Genomic DNA, 20,529 nt, shown 5'->3' with positions numbered 1-20,529 from the left:
ATAAGAATCAATCAGAAAAGGTTAGAAAGGATTGGGATGAGAAATTGGATAAGCAATTCAAAAATAAACAATGGCAGGATATATGTATGACTCCCAAATATGCAACAAAGTCTAGAAGATTTAGGATCTTTGCTTGCAAGTGTTTACATAGGTACTTGTATAACCCAAGTAGACTCCAAAGAAATTTTCCTCACGTAGATAGCAAATGTTGGAGATGTGATGGGAGACGGGCATCAACTTGTTATACAAGGGAATGGTGAAGCCAGATCAGGAGAGGCCATCAACCTGTTATACAAGGGAATGGTGAAGCCAGATCAGGAGAGGCCATCAACCTGTTATACAAGGGAATGGTGAAGCCAGATCAGGAGAGGCCACCAACCTGTTATACAAGGGAATGGTGAAGCCACATCAGGAGAGCTGTGTCAAGCTGCTGCAGAAGGGAATGGTGAAGCCATGTCAGAAGAGGGACATCAAACAGTTACACAAGGGAATGGTGAATGCACATCAGGAGACGGGCATCGAGGTATTACACAAAGGTAATGGTGATGCCACAACAGGAGAGGGTTATCATACTGTTACACAAGGAAATGGTGAAGCCAAGCTAATTACAAGGGAATTGTGAATTCAAGTCAGAAGGGAGGCAATGAAGTGACAAACTGTGCAAATGGAGAGTTAGCAAAACAGTGAGGGGGATGATGACTGATGAACACAGAAAAGACCAAGAACACTGTGAATGTACATGCTTGAAAAGAGCAGGAAAGGGGACTATACAGCATTGAACAACATTGTTATGTATGCGGCACATAACTGAACAAGAATATACAGCACTGAACCACATTGTTACGAATGTGGCACATAACTGAACAAGAATATACAGCACTGAACCACATTGTTACGAATGTGGCACATAACTGAACAAGAATATACAGCACTGAACCACATTGTTACGAATGTGGCACATAACTGAACAAGAATATACAGCACTGAACCACATTGTTACAAATGTGGCACATAACTGAACAAGAATGATAGCAGTATGGCTGGGGCATAAAAAGCAACTTAAGGGGGAATTTAGGTCTGATATCATGAACTTTACTTCATGGACAGAGTACTAGAACCCTTTTTCAATGTATTTCCAGGGGGTAATAATCTATGAAAGAGTTAAGAGGAGCATAAAAAAGAATAAGTAAAGAACAGGGATGTGGAACTGCAGATGTGAATTTAACTGTGCAATGCACTCAATCAAAACAACAGTTTCTAAACAGATACAGCATTCATTTGCATTCATTTGAAGATAACAAAACATTGTTTTTCTGTCAAAATCCTTGTTTGTTTGCCTGTTAGCATGACTGTTTCACCTTCCAGAGTCTTCATATGTCGCATGCGGGACCTTCCATGGCCACATTATGGAAAAGCTATGAAATGTAATCATTTCTTGTTACTCACACAGAGGTAAGGCATTTGACTGCACTGCTTGTAACAGCTACATGGTAGCAAGGTTGTAGCAGGAGTGTTAGCAGTTATGGGAAGCACTGAACTGATGCCACTTGTTGCTTGACTGATCCCTACTGAAGCTTGGAGGAAGAGATTGGAAACACTGCAGGCAGGACTTGGAGGAGTGCAGCAGTATATGATGTTACTGTATAACATATTCAAACAGGAACACATGGAAAACCAGTGAAAGAAGTTATATGTCTGGAATGGCAGAAAAGATCCCTGTATCACCTTGCAACTAGTTTTTGGCTGAAAGCTGACTCATGAGCTACAGTCTACTAACATGTAAAGAAATAAACTGAACCCAAACTCAGTAGTCAAATGAAACTACAAACTGAGATTTCTTGGGGTATCTCTACACATTCTCAAATAGATGGCTACCCAAGCCTTGACAGGGCAGCCTAAGGCTTACGCTGAATTAGTAGTGTGCAGAGACCCTCCATTCTGGCACTAAGAAAGTGACCCAGGAAGATCAGATAATTACTACAAAAATAAAAACTAATGTATCAAGAAACAAAGATCCACAAACCCACTACAAAATGTTCAGAAAAACACCACTCCAAAAATATAAAAAAAAAAAACAGTTTAAACGAGGATCTCATTTAAATCACTTGTTATAGCCTTAATCCATACTGAGCACGTTTTTGCGTCAATTTCACCTCTGCAAATACCTTATATGCTTTAAGTTAACACTAGCAACACATTACATGTCTAAATGACTTAAACCAAATTAATGTACTAAGATTCAGTAATTAAGTATTAATAAATATATTGCTCTTGGTACAAATGCATTTTAAATAAGAACTAATTTTAGAAGTCATCATATCATACATGAACTAGTGCAAAATGGCAAATGGAGAAAAGGTGAAATCAAAATCAGTGGAAAATAGTGCTACATGCTTTAAAAGCACACACACATTCAAACAACACAGAAAATAAACCTACAATGCCTGAAATTATGACTACACCTTTCTTATCCACTTTTCTGACTTTAGTAATACAGTTCGTTATATTGTTCAGTAGTTGGTATCCACCTCACAACATTTTAACTTGGGGAAAACACTATTGCTTTTGCTTTGGGCAGCAGTGTACTTCCTGCATCCTCCACACAGTGGCACTAGAGATCTAGTATGGGATACAGGACCCTATAGTAAGACAGTGCTTTACTTAGAGCATTCTGCACTGCTTAATAAACGTATGCCAATTTTTTGACATTATTTTTGCCAGAAGATGCAAGTTCAGCACATCTTCAACTATTTAGCATTAGCTAATATACTCAGTTGCAGGGTACCAATTTACCTAGCATTATTAAAGAAGTCTAGTATTAGAACTTCACTAAAGTCAGAGATAGGAGGAACTGCCCATTTTGTGACGTTCACTAACGAGGTATTAACTGTTTATAATCTAAGTCTGCAATTCATATATTTTTTTAAGTCTGCGATTAATAATAATGTTAAGTACACTTCCAAACAGCTGCAAGAAAAACACAACTTGCCACACCATGCCAACAAAGGTATTTAGTACACGTGCACATTTTGAATAATCAAACCAACACCCAAGTCTACTTTGTGCATGAACAGCTGGTACTGACCTGATATTGGGGATCCTGAGTTGGAGCATTTTAAAAAAAAGAAAGTGAGAACACTAGTAATTATCACCTTTACATCAAGTGAACCTCAAAAGAGAAACTTGCATGACGTATAGAGCTCTTCCCATGACCACCCCCACTGCTATAGCTTGTTCATTTGTACTGTAAGGAAGGCTAGGCATTGGAATACAACTGGGATCCTAACTCAAATACTTGTTAGTTATGTAAACAAAAATCATTTAAATTGCATTGAGCAGAGATAAGAAAAGGCAGCTTTGCATATCATCAAGGAATAAATAAGTAAGGTGTTAATGCATAGGTACTTAAATAAGTAAGCACATAAATCCATTCATTCATTTTCTAAACTGGTTCTCCTGCTGTGGATCACAGGGACAGAAACTAAGCAGGCGAAATCCGACTTATCACCAGAAACAGTCCCCAGCTCATCCTGTAGGATCTGAAGGCATTCCCAGTCAAGTGATATAATCCCTCCACAATCTCCTGGGTTTATGCTTTTGCCTCCCATTAGACCATAACTGGTACAACTCATACAAGAAGCACCCGGGATATCCTCATTAGGTGGCCTATGCACCTCATCTGGTTACTCTTAACTCACAGAACCAGTAGTTGTACTCATTGATCATTCTGGACTGCTAAGTTCTTCACCCTGTCAGACAGACGTGAGCCCAGTTACCCTATGAAGGAATGCTACTTCCCCGTATTCACACTCTATCTTTTCTGTCACTGCCCAGAGTTTTTGACCAAAGGTGAGGACAGGGACAGAGAGTGGTCACTAACTTGAGAGTTTCATCGTACTACTTGCTCTTGCTGTACTATCAGAGTCATGTACAATGTTTACAACACTGTGCCATTGCACCCACCTGCTGAACCCCACCCACTAGTCAATCTCCCAGCCTCCTATATCTTCACACATGATCAAGTCCTCAATATATGTAAACTCCTCCAACTGAGGGAACTGTTACCTCCTCACCTACTGAAAGTAGATCAGTGTCTTACAGGAGACAACTATGGTCTTTTACTTGGAGGTGCAGTTTACTTGCAAACTCTCAGAACCCCTTCCATATCCATGCAAAAAAATAATCTAATCCACTGTTTTGCAGCATTGAGTATCTTTTACAACATCCTAGTGAGACTTTACAAGGGAGTCTAAGGAACTTAATTCCTCTACAAACAGAAGATATCCTTTTGTTTGGCCTTCTAAAATTTATTACATTTCCCCAGTTTGCCGGCACTGTGGCGCCACACACACACACAAACACACACACAGATACACACACACACACAGACACACACACACAGACACCCATACATACACACACCACTGAAAAGAATATTAGCCATCACATTCCAAAAGTAGCCACCCCTTCAGCATTTCCAAATGGATCACATTCATTCCTGCAATAACTGCATGAACAGAAGTATTGACAAACTCGCCAAGTACTTCTGGCACTATCTCTTTAAATGATACAATGCCCCTCAGGTTTAGAAGTTTCTTGAAGTGTACCCTCTACCCCCACCCCCAATCAATCAGGTTCAGCATTTCTTCACCACTACTGACAAAGTACAGTTGTGTACACTTACCATAAATGTAGATGTTCGAGTGCATTCACTGTTGCAGTCATTACATTTGGGTAATCCTGCTGGCAGGTTGCCCTCAGTCGGCCTGAATTCCAAAGTCCTGGGTCCTGTGTCGGCTGCTGTCACCCCTTCCCTGACGTCAGGTTGTCAGGGGTATAAAAGATGTGGCTGACGCCATTTTCTTTAGTTTTTCTTGCCCCAGATGTCAGGTGTCCCCTAAAAGGGTAGCCAAAATTTATATATATATATATATATATATATATATATATATATATATATATATATATATATATACACACATGCACCAATATAAACTTTACCTTCATCTACAAGCAAATACACCACATAGGTTGTATAAATCAGAGAAAGAAAGGTTTCATCAGAAGAAAGGGGGATGGTGGGTGGGTAACCTGGACTGCAACAGTGAATACACTCGAACATCTACATTTATGGTAAGTATACACAACTGTACTATGTTCTTTGTGTTTCACTGTTGCAGTCATTACATTTGGGTAGAGTCCCAAAGCTATGGATGGGAGGCTGGAGCTAAACAGCATTAGGAGTGGCTACGAGGCCCTGCAGAACTGCAGTGGCAAAGCCTGCCCTGGATTTGGAGTAGAGTGGCAGATGATAGTGCTTTGTAAACATGTGCACTGAACTCAAAGTAGCAGCTTCTAAAATGTCCTTGGTTGGTACTCCCCTGAGAAAGGCTGCTGAAGTGGCTGCAGCTCTGGTTGAATGTGGCCTAATGCCCGTAGGCACTGGCTTGTCATGGTGTAAGTAGCAGAAATGAATGCAGTGACCTATCCACTTTGAAATAGTCTGCTTTGAGATAGCCTTTCCTTGTGATCCTGCAGCATATGCCACTAGTAATTGCTCTGTCTTTCTGAAAACTTTGGTTCTGTCCAAGTAGAATCTAAGCTGTCTGTGTAAGTCCAAAGAATGCAGAATTCTCTCCCCCTTGTTCTGTGGATTTGGATAAAAAGTTGGCAGATGAATAGTTTGGTTAAGAACCACACTGGACACCACCTTAGGCATAAATGTTGGGTTTGTCCTCAGAGGTTCCACAGCTATGAGTGCCTGTAGCTCTCAGACTCAACTTGCAGAAGTTATTGCTAGGAGCAGAACTGTTTTCCAAGATAAAAACTTTATATCAGCAGTAGCAGCTGGCTCAAAAGGAGGCAGGGTGAGTTTTTCCAAGACATAGTTGAGGTCCCATGCAGGCATTGGTGATCTCCTTGGAGGCCTTAAATTTTTGGCTCCTCTGAGGTACTGTTTTAATAAAAGATGAGAAAAGATTGATGGCTCTGTATTGTAATGAGCTGAAATGGCAGAGGCATGAATTTTAATAGATGAAAAAGATAGGCCTTTGTCCAGCATTTCAGTTAAGTATTGCAAAATCTGAGGAATATTTGGCACAGTTGTATCAGTTCCTTGTGCCTGGTTCCAAGCACAGAATCTCTTCCATTTTCCAGCATAAGATTTTCTAGTATGAGGCCTTCTGGCCTCCAAAATGACATCCATCACAGCTTTACTGAGAGGTGTGTTTTGTATGACTACATTGTCCGCCATGCTGCCAGGTTTAAAGTCCTGAGTTGGCTGTGCAGATCTGATTGTTTTGCTGGGACAGTAGATGAGGTATTTGAGGTAAGGCCCAAGCTGGGCATTGAGGCAAGTTTTTTAGGATTGGAAACCAGTACTGACGGGGCCAGTCTGGGGCAATCAGTATCATTTTTGGCGTCTCCTGTCTGACCTTTAGGAGTACCTTGGGTAGGAGAGGCAGTGGGGGAAAGGCATATATTGACAGGTTTTTCCAGCTGAAAGATAGGGCGTCCACTATCCATGCTTGTCTGTGATAAGTCCTTGTGCAGAATCTTTTTAGTTGGTAGTTGTGAGGGGAGGCAAACAGATCTATGTCCAGGCATCCCCATTTCCTTGTTATCATGCTGAAGACTTGTGGATCCAGCTGCCACCCGTGGGGATCCAGGAGGTTTCTGCTTAGTTCGTCTGCCAGAGTATTTTTCCTTCCTGGAAGGAATTGTGCCTGCAGATGTACTTGGTAAGTTAATGCTGTGTCCCACAAGGTCATGGCTAGTCTGCAAAGGGGGTAAGAATGTGTGCCCCCCTGCTGGTTTATATACCACATGACCGTGGTGTTCTCTGTCTTTATCAGTAGTTGTCCCAGATGAAGTAAGTCCTTGAAGGCTGTCAGGGCATTCTGAACAGCTAGCATCTCTTTTTGATTGATATGCAGATGCATTTGGGTTGAGGACCATGTGCCCTGAATGCATCTTCCTGCCATGTGGGCCCCCCAAGCATAATCTGATGCATCCGTTTTTAGTGTCTGCCTGGCTGGGGGTAATGTGAATGGCTGTCCCTTGTTTTGGTGACAAGCCTTTGCCCACTATCAAAACACCTGTTGTAGGCAGGGAATGAGAGTAATCATTGTTTCCAGGCTGTGGCAATGTTGAGTCCAAACACTTTTTAGGTACCATTGAAGTTTCCTCATATGCAGCCTTGCATATGGAATTAGTAGAATGCAGGATGCCATGAAGCCCAAAGCCTGCAGGATTTTTCTTGCAGATAACTGGGCCTTTGTTGCCAACATTTTGAAATAGGTAGTCAGTTGCCTTTGTTTGTCTGGCGTGAGATAAGCTATCTGGGCAGTTGTATTTAAGCTTGCACCCAGGAATATTATCTCTTGAGAGGGTACTAGTTTTGATTTCTTTTCATTGATTGTGTACCCTAGGCATGTTAGAAGTCTTTTCACAAACGCCAGATGCTGTAGAAGAATGTCCTTGTTCTCTGCTTGAATTAGACAGTCGTCCAAGTAAGGATATATTTGTATTCCTCTTTGTCTGCAGAATGCAATTACTGGTGCCAGGCACTTTGTAAAGACCCTGAGCGCAGTAGATAAGCCAAAGGGCAGTGCAGAGAATTGGTAATGTATTGAGCCCAGCCTTGAATCTTAGGTATCTTCTGCATAACTGTCTGATTGGGACATGCAGGTATGCCTCTTTTAGGTCTAGAGTCACCAGCCAAACGTTCTTGCCCAGCTGGTATATCCAGGAATGTGTTCAGAATAGATACGTCCAGTATTGGTCTCCAGGCCTTGTCCTTTCTGGGTACCAAGAACAGTCTTGAGTAAAATCCTTGTCCCTGCTCTTGCTCTGGTACTTGTTGAATGGCCCCATGTCCATGAGGGATGAGACTTGTTTTTGTGCCTCTGCCCATTGATTTTTTGGCAGATCTGGCCAGCCGTTTGCCTTTGGCAGGGTATGGAAATGGAACTTGTACCCTTGTGACACGATATTTAGAACCCACTTGTCCTGGGTTATAATGTGCCAATTTTGAGAAAAAAGTGCTAATTTTCCCCCTAAGGGTGCTGCCAGGAGATAAGTGCTTGGTGCAGGCAGGGGGAAGTCATTGGGACTGTTTCCTGTAAGGTTGTGATTTGTCTTCTCAAACTTTGGAGGTAGAAGCACCCCATTGCTTTGACCTGTAGGAACCTTGTGCCTGGGATCTGCCTCTAAGGCATCTGGATCTGCCCCTTTGAGGTCTGTCTGACACAGGAAAGGACCAATTCTTTGTAGGCCAGTGTCTACTAAACCTAGGTGACTGTACTTGTAAAAAATCTTTGACAGTTTGCATAGATTTAGCTTTGTCCTCCATTTTCTTTAACACCACCTCTGCCTTAACACCAAACAAAGTATCATGCTGTAAAGGTGCATCTAATAATTTAACTTTGACACGATCAGGCAGATTTTGTTCCTTTAACCAAGCATGCCTCCTAATTACAGAACCCGTAACTGCGGCCCTGCAGGAGGCCTCCAAAGAATCAAGACCACATTGCAAAGTATGCTTTCCAACTTGTTCAGCTGCATGCAATAAATCCTGCATTTCCTTGTTTTCTGCACATTCAAAGTTTAATAGCATTTTCTGTTTAAGCAATGCCATGACATGTTGCTGATATTTGAGCATATGAAACTGACAGTTTAAGGCCCTTATAGCCCAGGTAGCAAATGTGTAAACCTTTTTTCCCCATCTATCCAGTGCCCTAGAATCTCTGTCAGAGGGGATAGGGTTTTTTGCAGCAGAAGCCTTAACTCCTTTGGGACCCTGTGAAATAGTTTCTGGGTCTGCGGCAGGGTTTTTAAAAAGGAATTAATGAGAGTCATGAACCCTGTAATATCTGTCAGGCTTAACAGGAGCTGGAGGTAGGGAGTCAGGGGTAAGACTAGACTCCGAAAACACATCATCTACAATATCTAACACAAGTGGAATGGCTAGTGGCCTGTGTTGAGGTAGTAAAAGGAAATCCCTGAGCCTCTTTTTAGATTCTGAAAAATCTTGGCTCTCTCATTGGAAATGCTCCCTCATGGTATGCAAGGTTTCCCCAAAAGAATAGCCCTCTGGAGAAGAAGGTGAAGGTATAGACTCTTTAGCATGAGAATCCTCACAGGGAGGGAAAGAGAATATTCCTGATCAGAAGAGGAATCAAAAGAAATAGAAACCTGATCTGAAGATTAATAGTCAGTCTCTTGCCTAGGCCTCTTATCAGGAGGGGGATGGGAACCCTGATCAAGGTAATTAAGTCTTTGGCCATTTTGAGCATCTGTTTTTTGAGCATAGAGGCCTGTCCACATGGCTCTTGAGTTTGTTTCTTTGCTTTAGAAGGTGCTCTAGTCTTTGCCTTTGAAGCTGAGGTTGGCTTAACGTAAAGATGTTTAGGTCTGAATACACCCTTAGAAGCCGGTGCCTGCTCAGCAGCTCCGGACCCATCTGAAGGAATAGTATCCGAGGCTCCAATACCTTGAGTTTCCAACGGCATGGCCGACTCCACGTGAGAGTTGGTAGCAGCCTGCGACTCTAAAGTAGCGAGCGTCAGGGGCTGCGAAAGCGCCTCACTTAGAACCAGCAACTGGCTTAGGAGAAGCTTCGCCGGTTTTGGGCCTCGGTTGTCTCTCTCCTTTTCTTTGCATTTTTTGTGAACTCCGGTAGTCGGATGGCTATCTGGCGACATTTCTGGATAATTAAACCGGCGTCCAAAATAGTTTAAAGCAAAATCATACCGATGCTTAATAGTGCGTTGGTTAAATCTAGCACAAAACCGACAACCAGAAACGTTGTGATCAGGGCCTAGCAAGGAATACAGTAAGAATGAAAGTCCTTATGAGGTATTTGCTTTCCACAAGAAATACAATTATTTACTTTTTCTGACATCGGTCTGGAGCAAGAAAAAAGTTTCCCCAATGGGGTACTTAGCTTTATTGAAGATTTTGGATCTGAAACTCGAACACGAAAATCTCAGGAGTCGGCCGACCGGCACTTGCGAACTGATTCTGCTTCGGGCACCGCACGGCAAGAAAGACTAAAGAAAATGGCGTCGGCTGCATCTTTTATAGCCCTGATGACGCAGGGCCCAGGACTTTGGAATTCAGGCCGACTGAGGGCAAGCAGGATTACCCAAATGTAATGACTGCAACAGTGAAACACGAAGGACATCTGCTTGTGTAAGGTCTTGCCTCCATCTCCTGAGTCTGTCTTTGAGACTATATGAAAGTCATTTATGAGAGGCTTGCCAGACTTAACCCACAGCCAGGACTTCTCAGGGACAGATGCTGCCTTCCTGGTCTGCACGTATCTACATGACACCCCATCCCCTGACTAGCACTGTATAGAAGGCTTCTTTTTTTACCTTGGCAGTTTCACTTACTGGTGGTCTCCATTAGAGAGTCCTAGAGTTACCATCATGACAAGCAGCTTCTGCTCAGCTACAGCTCCTTGTCAATGCGAGATCTTTTAGGTGGCCCCTTTGAACTCAATATCCCCAACTTCCTCAATATATGAGAGAAGCTACGCTGGAGGTGACAGCTGATCTCATCTCACACCAAATCATTTATTAGGCACTTAAAGGCCACCTTCATTTTTTTTTTACATTTCCCGGATCCTGGATCCATCCTTTCACCACCCCCCATCTGACCAAACTCATTCAGCTTGCTACTCAACACTTATCTTTATCTGAATGTCCAGAAAATAAGGCCTTGGTTAAAAGATACGGCTATACTATCAATTAACAATTTTTAATCCAATCGTCAAACAATTATGGAGATCTAGCTTGAATGCATAACAAAAAAGTGAGATAAAGGCAAAGACAAAAGCACAGAAGAGGAAAAAAATGTGATGATGATAATAATAAGCAACACAAACAGTACCACAAATAAGTTGCACCTTACTTCACAAGAACCAATAAACATTGGTATAATCATAATTGACTTAATCGTATGTGGACTTCTATTACCAAGAGTCGTCAGGTTAATCCATGATTAAGACCACACTGCATCTTGATTTCTCTACTCTGGGTACATGAACCTGGAAGCCATTTGCCCAAAGTGTAGCAAATAAGCAAAACTGAAGACTTTCAGTCTAGTTTTGAAACTCTTTTGAAAACATAGCTAGGTGACCAACTCACTGTTACATAGGCAGACAGATATTCTGTCTCAGACTTTACAAAGGAAAGCAAGGGAAAGGTGCTAACTGGACCTGAGATGGAGGAGGAATTTCAGAGTGGGGTGAGCAGTGAACAGACATCAGAGCAGACAGGGAAGAGGCTGAGAAGGATACTACAGTAGCACTGACAACTTGCACAACAGTAGATGTCTGAGCTTGTTCAGTGTTGCAGTTATTATGTTTGGGATCTACTGACTCATGAAGAGGCTGGAACTAAACATGTCCTTGAAAGAGTTATCTCCTTCTATTTGTCTTACCAAAGCTAATCAGGCAAATGGGAAATGTAGACTTCCAAGGTAGTGTGGACAAAATGAAGTAGGCCTAGGTACCCCCACCCCAGCCTGAAACCATTCCCTTAGTAAAGAAGGGATTTGAGAGAGTTGTGTACGTTGCTGCCTCTCACCTTCCTCGCCAGTGCCTAGGGGTACAAAAGATGCAGACACCATTTGCCCCAGATGTCAGGTGCCCCCAAAAGGGTAGGCTAAAAAACATTGCTAATAAAAGCATGCACAAAAATAAACAATACCTTCATCTACAAGCAAATACACCACATAGGTTGTATAGGATAGAGAAGTACAGATAAGTCCCAGCAAAGAAAGACTGTTGCAGTCATTACACTTGGGTTGTATCTCAAAGCTGAGGTCTAAATAGAATTAGGAGTAGCTATAAGGCCCTGCAAGACTGCAGTGGCAAAGCCTGCTGGATTTAGAGTAAAAGAGGCAAAGTGGTGTGCTTAGTAAAGTGTGCACTGAAGTCCAAGTTGCAGCCTCTAGAATGTGGTCTAATGCCCTTAGGCACTGATTTACCATGTTGTGAATAGCAGAAATGAAAGCAGTGTCCTATCCATTTTGAAATAGTCTGTTTTGAGATAACCTTTCCTTGTGATCCTGCAGCATATGCCACTAAAAGTTGCTCAGTCTTTCTGAAAGCTTTAGTTTTGTCCAAGTAGAAGTGTAGCTGTCTGTGTATGTCCAAAGAATGCAGAAGTTTCTCCCCTTTATTCTGCGGGTTTGGGAAAAAAGTAGGCAAATGAATGGTTTGGTTAAGAGCCACACTGGACACTACCTTAGGCATAAATGTTGGGTTTGTCCTTAGAGAAACCCTGTCAGGATGGAAGATAATAACAGGTTCCACAGCCATTAATGCCTGTAACTCTGAGACTCTTCTTGCTGAAGTTATTGCTAGGAGCAGAGGTGTTTTCCATGATAAGAATTTTATGTCAGCTGTATTGGCTGTCTCAAAAGGAGGCATTGTGAGTTTTTCCAAGGCAAAATTGAGGTCCCATGCAGGTATTGATGCTCTCCTTGGAGGTCTTATGTTTTTGGCCCCCCTGAGGAACTGCCTAAGCAATGGATATGAAAAAATAGGTGGGTCTGTATTGTAAGCTGAAATGGCAGAGGCATGGATCTTAACTGATAAGAAGGATAGGCCTTTGTCCAGCATCTCAGTTAGATATTGTAAAATCTGAGGAATATTTGGAACAAGCATGTCAGTTCCTTGTGCCTGGTTCCAAGCACAGAATCTCTTCCATTTTTCTGCATAAGATTTTCTGGTGCTGGGCCTCCTGGCCTCCAAAATGACATCCATAACCGCTTTAGAAAGAGGTGTATTCTGAATGGTTACAGTATCTGCCATGCAGCTAGATTTAGAGTTCTGAGTTGGCTGTGCAGGATCTGATTGTTTTGTTGGGTCAGTAAATGAGGAATTTGAGGGAATGTCCAGGCAGGGCCTTGGGACAATCTCCTTAGTGTTGGCTTGGCCAATCCGGGGCAATCAGTATCATTTGTGGCTTCTCTTGTCTGACCTTTAGGAGTACCTTGGGGAGGAGAGGCAGTGGAGGAAAGGCATATACTGTAAGGTTGTTCCAGCTGAATGACAGGGCATCCACTTTCCATGCTTGTTTGTGATAAGTCGTTGTGCAGAATCTCTGAAGTTGGCAGTTGTGAGGGGAGGCAAAAAGATACATGTCTGGGCATCCCCATTTCCTTGTTATCATGCTGAAGATTTGTGGATCTAGTTTCCACTCGTGAGGGTCCATGAGGTTTCTGCTTAATTCATCTGCCAGAGCATTTGTTTTTCCTGGCAGGAACTGTGCTTGCAGGTGTACTTGGTAAGTCAATGCTGTGTTCCACAAAATCATGGCTTGTCTGCAGAGGGGGTAGGAATGTGTGCCCCCCTGCTTGTTTATGTACCACATGACTGTGGTGTTGTCCGTCTTTATCAGCAGCTGTCCTAGATGAAGTAGCTCCTTGAAGGCTGTCAGGGCATTTTGTACAGCTAGCATCTCTTTTTTATTGATGTGTAGATGCTTTTGGCTTGGGGGCCATGTGCCCTGAATACATTTTCCTGCCATGTGGGCCCCCCAGGCATAATCTGATGAATCTGTTGTTAGTGTTTGCCTGGCTGTGGGTAAAGTGAACGTCTGTCCCTTGTTGTGGTGACAGGCCTGTGCCCACCATCGAAACTCCTGTTGCAGGCAGGGAATGAGGGAAATGAATGATTCCAGGCTGTGGTAATGTTGAGTCCAAACACTTTTTAGGTACCATTGTAGTTTCCTCATATGCAGTCTTGCATATGTAATTAGCAGAATGCAGGAGGCCATGTAGCCCAGAGCCTGCAGAATTTTTCTTGCAGACAACTGTGTCTTTGTTGCCATGTTTTCGAAGTAAGAAGTCAGATGCCTTTGTTTGTCTGGCGTGAGATAAGCCATCTGGGCAGTTGTATTTAAGCCTGCACCCAGGAATATTATCTCTTGAGAGGGTACTAGTTTTGATTTCTTTTCGTTTACTGTGTACCCTAGGCAAATTAGTAATCTTTTTAGAAACGCCAGATGCTTTAGTAGAATGTCTTTGGATTCTGCTTGAATAAGGCAGTCGTCCAAGTAGGGATATATTTGAATTCCTCTGTCTGCAAAATGCAGTTACTGGTGCCAGGCATTTTGTGGGTAGTGCTTTGAGCCAGCTATGAATCTGAGGTATCCTCTGCAAGATTGTCCGATTGGGACATGCAGGTATGCCTCTGAGGTCCAAAGTTACAAGCCAAGCCTTTTTGTCCAGCACGGGCAGAAGCTGCTGCAGAGTCAACATTTTGAATTTCAGAACGTCCAGAAAAGTATTTAGAATAGACAGGTCCAGAATCGGTCGCCATGCTTTGTCCTTTCTTGGTACTAAGAAAAGTCTTGAGTATAATCCTTGTCCCTGCTCTTGTTGTGGCACTGGCTGAATAGCCCTCATGTCCATGAGGGATGAAACTTGGTTTTGTGCCTCTGCTCATTGATTGTGTGGCAGATCTGGCATACCTTTTGCCTTTGGAAGTGTAAAAGTGGAACCTGTAGCCCTGAGAGACTATATTTAAGACCCATTTGTCCTGGGTAATCATGTGCCAATTTTGTGAAAAAAGTGCTAGCTTTCCCCCTAAGAGTGCTGCTGAAAGATAAATGCTTGGCATTGGCAGAGGGAAGTCATTGGGACTGCTTCCTATATGGCTGTGATTTGTCTTCTCTGCTTTTGGAGGTAGAAGCACCCCACTATTTGGGCCTGTATGAGCCCTGGGGCTGTTTTCTGCCTCTAGGGCATCTGTATCTGCCTCTTTGTGGCCTGTCTGACACGGAAAAGACCAGTTCTTAGAAGGCCAGTTCCTGCTAAATCTGGGTGGTTGCACCTGTAAGAAATCCTTCACTGTCTGCATAGATTTAGCTTTATCCTCCATTTTCTTCAACACCTCTTCTGCCTTAACACCAAACAAAGTATCATGCTGTAATGGAACATCCAATAATTTTGCTTTAACATGATCAGGCAGAGTCTGTTCCTTTAACCAAGCATGCCTTCTAATGACCGAGCCTGTTACAGCGGCCCTGCAAGAGGCCTCCAGTGAATCATAACACATTGCAAAGTATGTTTTCCCACTTGTTCAGCTGCATGCAATAAATCCTGCAATTCCGTGTTCTCAGCACATTCAGAATTTATCAACATGTTCTGTTTTAACAAAGACATTAAATATTGCTGATATTTAAGCATATGAAACTGACAATTTAAAGCCCTTACAGCCAAGGTAGCAGAAGTGTAAACTTTTTCCCCATCTGTCCAGTGCCCTAGAATCTCTATCTGAGGGGACAGGGTTTTTTGTAGTGGCAGCCTTGACCCCTTTATGACCATGTGAAATAGTTTCTGGGTCAGCAGCAGGGTTTTTATATAGAAATTTATGAGAATCTGGAACCCTGTAGTATCTGTCTGGCTTAACAGGTGCAGGAGGTAAAGAGTCAGGAGACAGTCCGGACTCTGAAAATACATCATCTACAATGTCTAGAACAGGAGGAATAGCAAGAGGTCTGTGCTGAGGTAGTAAAAGAAAGTCTCTGAGCCTTTTCTTAGATTCTGAGTAATCTTGGCTCTCCCAGTGGAAATGCTCCCTCATGGTATGCAAGGTTTCCCCAAATGAGTAATCATCAGGAGGAGAAGCTGAAGGAATAGATTCTTCAGCATCAGAATCCTCATAGGGAGGAATAGAGTATCCCTGTTCTGAAGAGGAGTGAGAGGAAATGGAAACCTGATCAGAGGAATCATATTCAGTGTCTTGCCTAGGCCTCTTATCAGGAGGGGGATGGGAACCCCTGATCAAAGTAATTAGGTCTTCGGCCATTTTGAGCATCTGTTTCTTAGGCATGGAAGTCTGTCCTGGAGAATGCTGTACTTGTTTCCTTGTCTTTAAAACTGTTTTAGTCTTTGTCTTTGATGCTGAAGTTGGCTTGATATAAAGCTGTGTAGGTCTGAAAACACCCTCAGAAGCCGATGCCTGCTCAGTGGCTCCGGACCCATCTGAGGGATTAGTTTCCGAAGGCCCAATACCTTGAGTATCCAGAGGCCTAGTTGTCTCCACGTGGGAGTTGGAGGTGGCCTGTGGCTCTGAGGTAGCGGGTGTCAGGGGCTGCGAAAGCACCTCACTGAGAACCGGTGAACCGGTGACTGGCCTAGAAGAGGCTTCGTCGTCGGTTTTGGACCTCAGATGCATGTCCTTTTCTTTTTCCTTGCGCTTTTTATGAACTCCAGTCATCGGCTGTTCTGATGGCATTATGTAGTTAAACCTTCGGCCAAAGTAATGAAAAGCAAAATCGTACCGATGATTAATAGTGCATTGGTTAAATCTAGCACAAAAACTGACAACTAGTAACGTCGTGGTCAGGGCCCAGGCAAAGAATACAGTTGTTGTCTTCCGGCTTATCCCAGTTAGGGGTCGCCACAGCGGAACTCCGGTCCGCTAATGTTTGGTAGTGGATTTTTACGTGCCGAGTTACCAGCCCTGGCGCACAACCTTCAACGAAGGCACACCCATTCATGCATGCCTCCACACAGAAGACGCTCTAGCTGACAATCGAACGCAACAACGTCTTGCTTTGAGGCGACAACGTTACCGCAGCACCACTACCACAGGTATAACAGGCAAAGAATACAGTAAGAGTGAAAATCTTTATGAGGTATTTGCTTCCCACAAGAAATACAATTGTTAACTTTTTCTGACATCGGTCTGGAGCAAGAAAAAAGTTTCCCCAACGGGGAAGACTTCAGATCTGAAATTCAATTTCGAAAATCTCAGGAGTCGACCGACCGGCACTTGCAAACTGCTTTTGCTTCAGGCACCACGTGGCAAGAAAGACTGAAGAAAATGGCATCGGCTGCATCTTTTATACCCCTGGCGCACTGACGTCAGGGAAGAGACGACAGCAACTGACGCCGGACCAAGACTTTGGAATTCAGGCTGACTGCGGGTAGCCTGCCAGCAGGATAACCCAAGTGTAATGACTGCAACAGTGAAACACGAACATCAGGATTGTAACAGTGAAACACTTGAACATATACTATTACAATGAGTTACTTATACAAACGTGCTGCTGACCCCCTCCCCCCAACATGCAGACATTGGAGGAACCAGAGGATGATTGAAGAATGCCTCAAAGAACAGCTGATGCAAATCTAGCCCTGGCAATGTACACCAGGTCTAGCCTGTAGTGCTCTGAGAAAACAGTGACTGACAATCAGGTGACTGCTTCTGGTACTGGTACTTAGTCCACTCAGCTAGGCACACTAGTGACTGTCCACCTACTACAACATGCCCTATTCATCCAGGAAAAAAATCTTTTCATGGTGGTTATAGCAGAAAGCAATGCAATGAGCAAGCCATTAGGATTTAGTTAACAGACTGGTAACCCTTCATTCCCTTCGGAAAAGGAGAGGAATCACAGGTCAGTTTGTCTAACCTCCTTGCTCAAGGTAAAATCCCAGCTGTGCCCAACCAAGAAGTGTAACATCCTTTCCTATTTGTCTTTAGGTTCCTGGAAAAAAAGATGTAGTTGGGTGGCTTAATTCAAAGAAATCTCTGTCACTACCTTTGGTATGAAATAAGTTAGTCCACAAGGGGCATTCCATCTTTAAGTCCAAAGAAAAAAGGTTCCTTGCACTTAAGCATCAGCAATTCTTCTGGATGTCTCTCTTTATTCAGATAGAACTAGAGGGTTAGTTCCCGTCTATGAACTGTCTTACGATTAATTTTCCTAATAAACTGTGTAGTTAGGGACACTGATCTGGCCCTAAAAATACAGACACTGGTCACAAAAGTCCCTTTCTGGAACCTGCCTTTTTACAAACATGTTTACTTAGCTTCCCCAGGACAATCATGCAATATAGAACGGAGTATGCCAGTACACTGACCAGACACCAAAAATGCACTCAATAAAAAAGCATAACCCCCCCCAAAGTAGTACTTGTCCACTCAGACTGAATCAACTGGATGAGGCTGATACCAAACTTACAAACACTCTTTACTTGGCATGACCTGCACATATGCTTGTGTTAAGAAAGAGCTGAAGGCAGCACTGTTGGATCCCCATTCACACCAAGATGTGCTGACCTTTGAGAATCAGGCCAGTTGCTGGGCTCAGACTGGCAGAGATTTTAAACATAATGACTATATCAGTGAAGTACATGAAGAACATCTGCATTCCTTAGGAATGGACAATGCAGAAACAGCAGATATGCTGTCTCCGAGGGTCCATGGAAATATGGCCAGTGCACCGGCAGATTTTCAAAGGAGGTTTTCAACACAGCATTGGTTATTACAGAAAAGCCTGAGGACAAAAGCAGACCACTGTGATGTCCACTCTGTACAGGAAGAAGGTAGAACAAATCCAGGAAATGAAAGTCCTAATAGCCTAACAGCAGTGGCAAGGAAAGTTATGGTGAGAAAACTGAAGAGAACTTTGAGATGGGAGTGCTGCAGATGTGGTCTTCCAGGACTTTACGCTTTAAACTCTATCCCAAAGAGGTGACTGTTAGAAGAATTGGAGGGGTTAACGTTAGAATAAAAACTAAGGAAATGGATTGCAGTACTGTTAAATGGAAGGACAGAGAGGGTTGTGATGAGAAGCAAAATGTCATAAGGAAAATGACTTGTGGAATACCAGAGGAGCCAGTCGTCTATCACAGTACTCTGTGTTCACTTATGAAATTGTCTAAGGGAACAGAGAACAAAATTATTGCTCTACTGATGAAACAAATTTAGGGGCAACAGAATATGCAGGGTAACAGTCTAAGGAAGTATTTGGAAAGGCTGCCCAAGTGAGCCAAAACTGGACAGCATGGGTTTACTGAAGACAAAATCAAATATGATACCTAGGTCATAGCAGCCCTGGTTATTTATCAGCTGGGGGATAGAACAGCAAGTAAAAGAGCAGTAAAGGGGAGAGTTACTCACCCTTGCACTGGGCTACCGGGACCAGACTGAAAGGACAGAAGCAGCAGGCAACTGAGTACTGGGGTGTATCCTCAGGGAGTTAAATTCCCAAATAAATTAGGTAATGATCCCCATCTACCAGGCTGTGCTTATGTTACATCCTGAGAACTGTGTGCCTTTCTAAAGATGGCAACACATTTATGTTTTATTTATTTTGTTTGCATATTTAAATGTCTGTGTATTAACAACACTGCAGGGCAAGTAAAATTGCAGAATTAAAACAACTCAAATGTGTCAGCAAAAAGTAATTAAAATAAACTACACAACATAAAATCTGTACATCAGATAAAATTTAAACAAGATCCACCTAAACAAATGGCATTTAATGGACTTCTAAAAGGAGTCCTCAGATCTGCACATTCAAATCATGGAAAACAGACGAGTCCAAAGGACTGGAGCAAAGTACAGACTACCAGATGATTAAAGACAGACCCACAGAAGCCAGCAGCCCCTCACTTAATGACATGAGGAACCTTACAAGGGAGCAAAACGCCAATGGCTTGCTTTGATAACATAAACCAGGTTGTGCACAGCTCAGAAAGCAAGTGCAAGGATCTTAAAAGTAAAAAAAAAAAACTTGTAGTGAAATCATTGGATAAGTAAAAGCCATTTTTTTTAAATCTGCTTTTAAAAACATTTTGCAAATCAGCTTTAAAATAAACATTTCTCTCTTACAGGTTTTGTTGCTAGATTTTTACTGTCAGCCAGTGCAGATGTATTATGATATGTATTAGATATTCCAGCTCATGTTACATGGCACGTACCAGGTACTCCAGAACAGGTGTCACTTGTCATGTACCAGGTACTCTAATTGTGTTGGGAGTACCTGGCCTGGACCAGGTACTCCAATACAGGTGTTATGTGGCATGTACTAGGAACTTCTGTACAAGTGTCATACAGCAAGTACCAGGTACTTCAGAATAGGTGTCATCAGGCATGTACCAGGAACTCCTATACAGGTGTTATATGGCATGTACCTGGTACTCCAGAGCAGGTGTTATGTGGCATGTACCAGGTACTCCAGCACAGGTGTTATATGGCATGTACCAGACACTCCAATACAGGTGTCATATAGCATGTACCACATACTCTGATACAGGGATTATGTGGCATGTACCAGGTACTCCAGTGCAAGTGTTATGTGACATATACCAGGTGTTGTTTAAGTGTTAGGACATGAATAAACCAGTCTTTGTGGGTTCTGTTCAAGCAGATTTATTTTATACAAACACATCACTATAGAGGCTTACTGACTATTATTGAAGTAACTTACATACAAACTAACAACTGCGATCATGCATGCTCGCTCTGGCTGCTTCTTCAAAATGGCATTAGGGATTGCACATGTCTGGAATTTATATGTGCAAGCACAGCCTCGCATGCTTCTTAAAAATATAGCACACACACTTTACATTCTGATCTACACCAGGTACTCCAATACAGGTGTTATGTGGGATGTACCAGGAACTCCAGTGCAGGTGTCATATGGCATGTACCAGGTACTTCAATACAGGTGTTATGTGGCATGTACCAAGTACTCCAGTGCAGGTGTGTCA

The 20,529-nt window shown here is 42.8% G+C and overlaps 1 protein-coding gene across 4 annotated transcripts in view; it reads right to left on the bottom strand.

The window, feature by feature from the left end:
• ARHGEF2 (Rho/Rac guanine nucleotide exchange factor 2) overlaps positions 1-20,529 on the bottom strand; it is a 924,267-nt gene that overhangs the window by 198,146 nt on the left and 705,592 nt on the right. For 3 of the 4 annotated variants that reach the window (XM_044079827.1, XM_044079828.1, XM_044079830.1), the window contains one exon: positions 3,086-3,100. The exons of the other annotated variant lie outside the window; for it this stretch is intronic. In XM_044079827.1, the coding sequence (XP_043935762.1) occupies positions 3,086-3,100 (15 nt within the window). The remainder of the gene's footprint in view (positions 1-3,085; positions 3,101-20,529) is intronic. 4 annotated transcript variants of the gene reach the window in all.

This window comes from Protopterus annectens, chromosome 8.part0, assembly GCF_019279795.1.
Source record: "Protopterus annectens isolate FY-2018-M chromosome 8.part0, PAN1.0, whole genome shotgun sequence".
NCBI lineage: Eukaryota > Metazoa > Chordata > Ceratodontiformes > Protopteridae > Protopterus > Protopterus annectens.
This window is presented reverse-complemented; position numbering and strand designations above follow the sequence as displayed.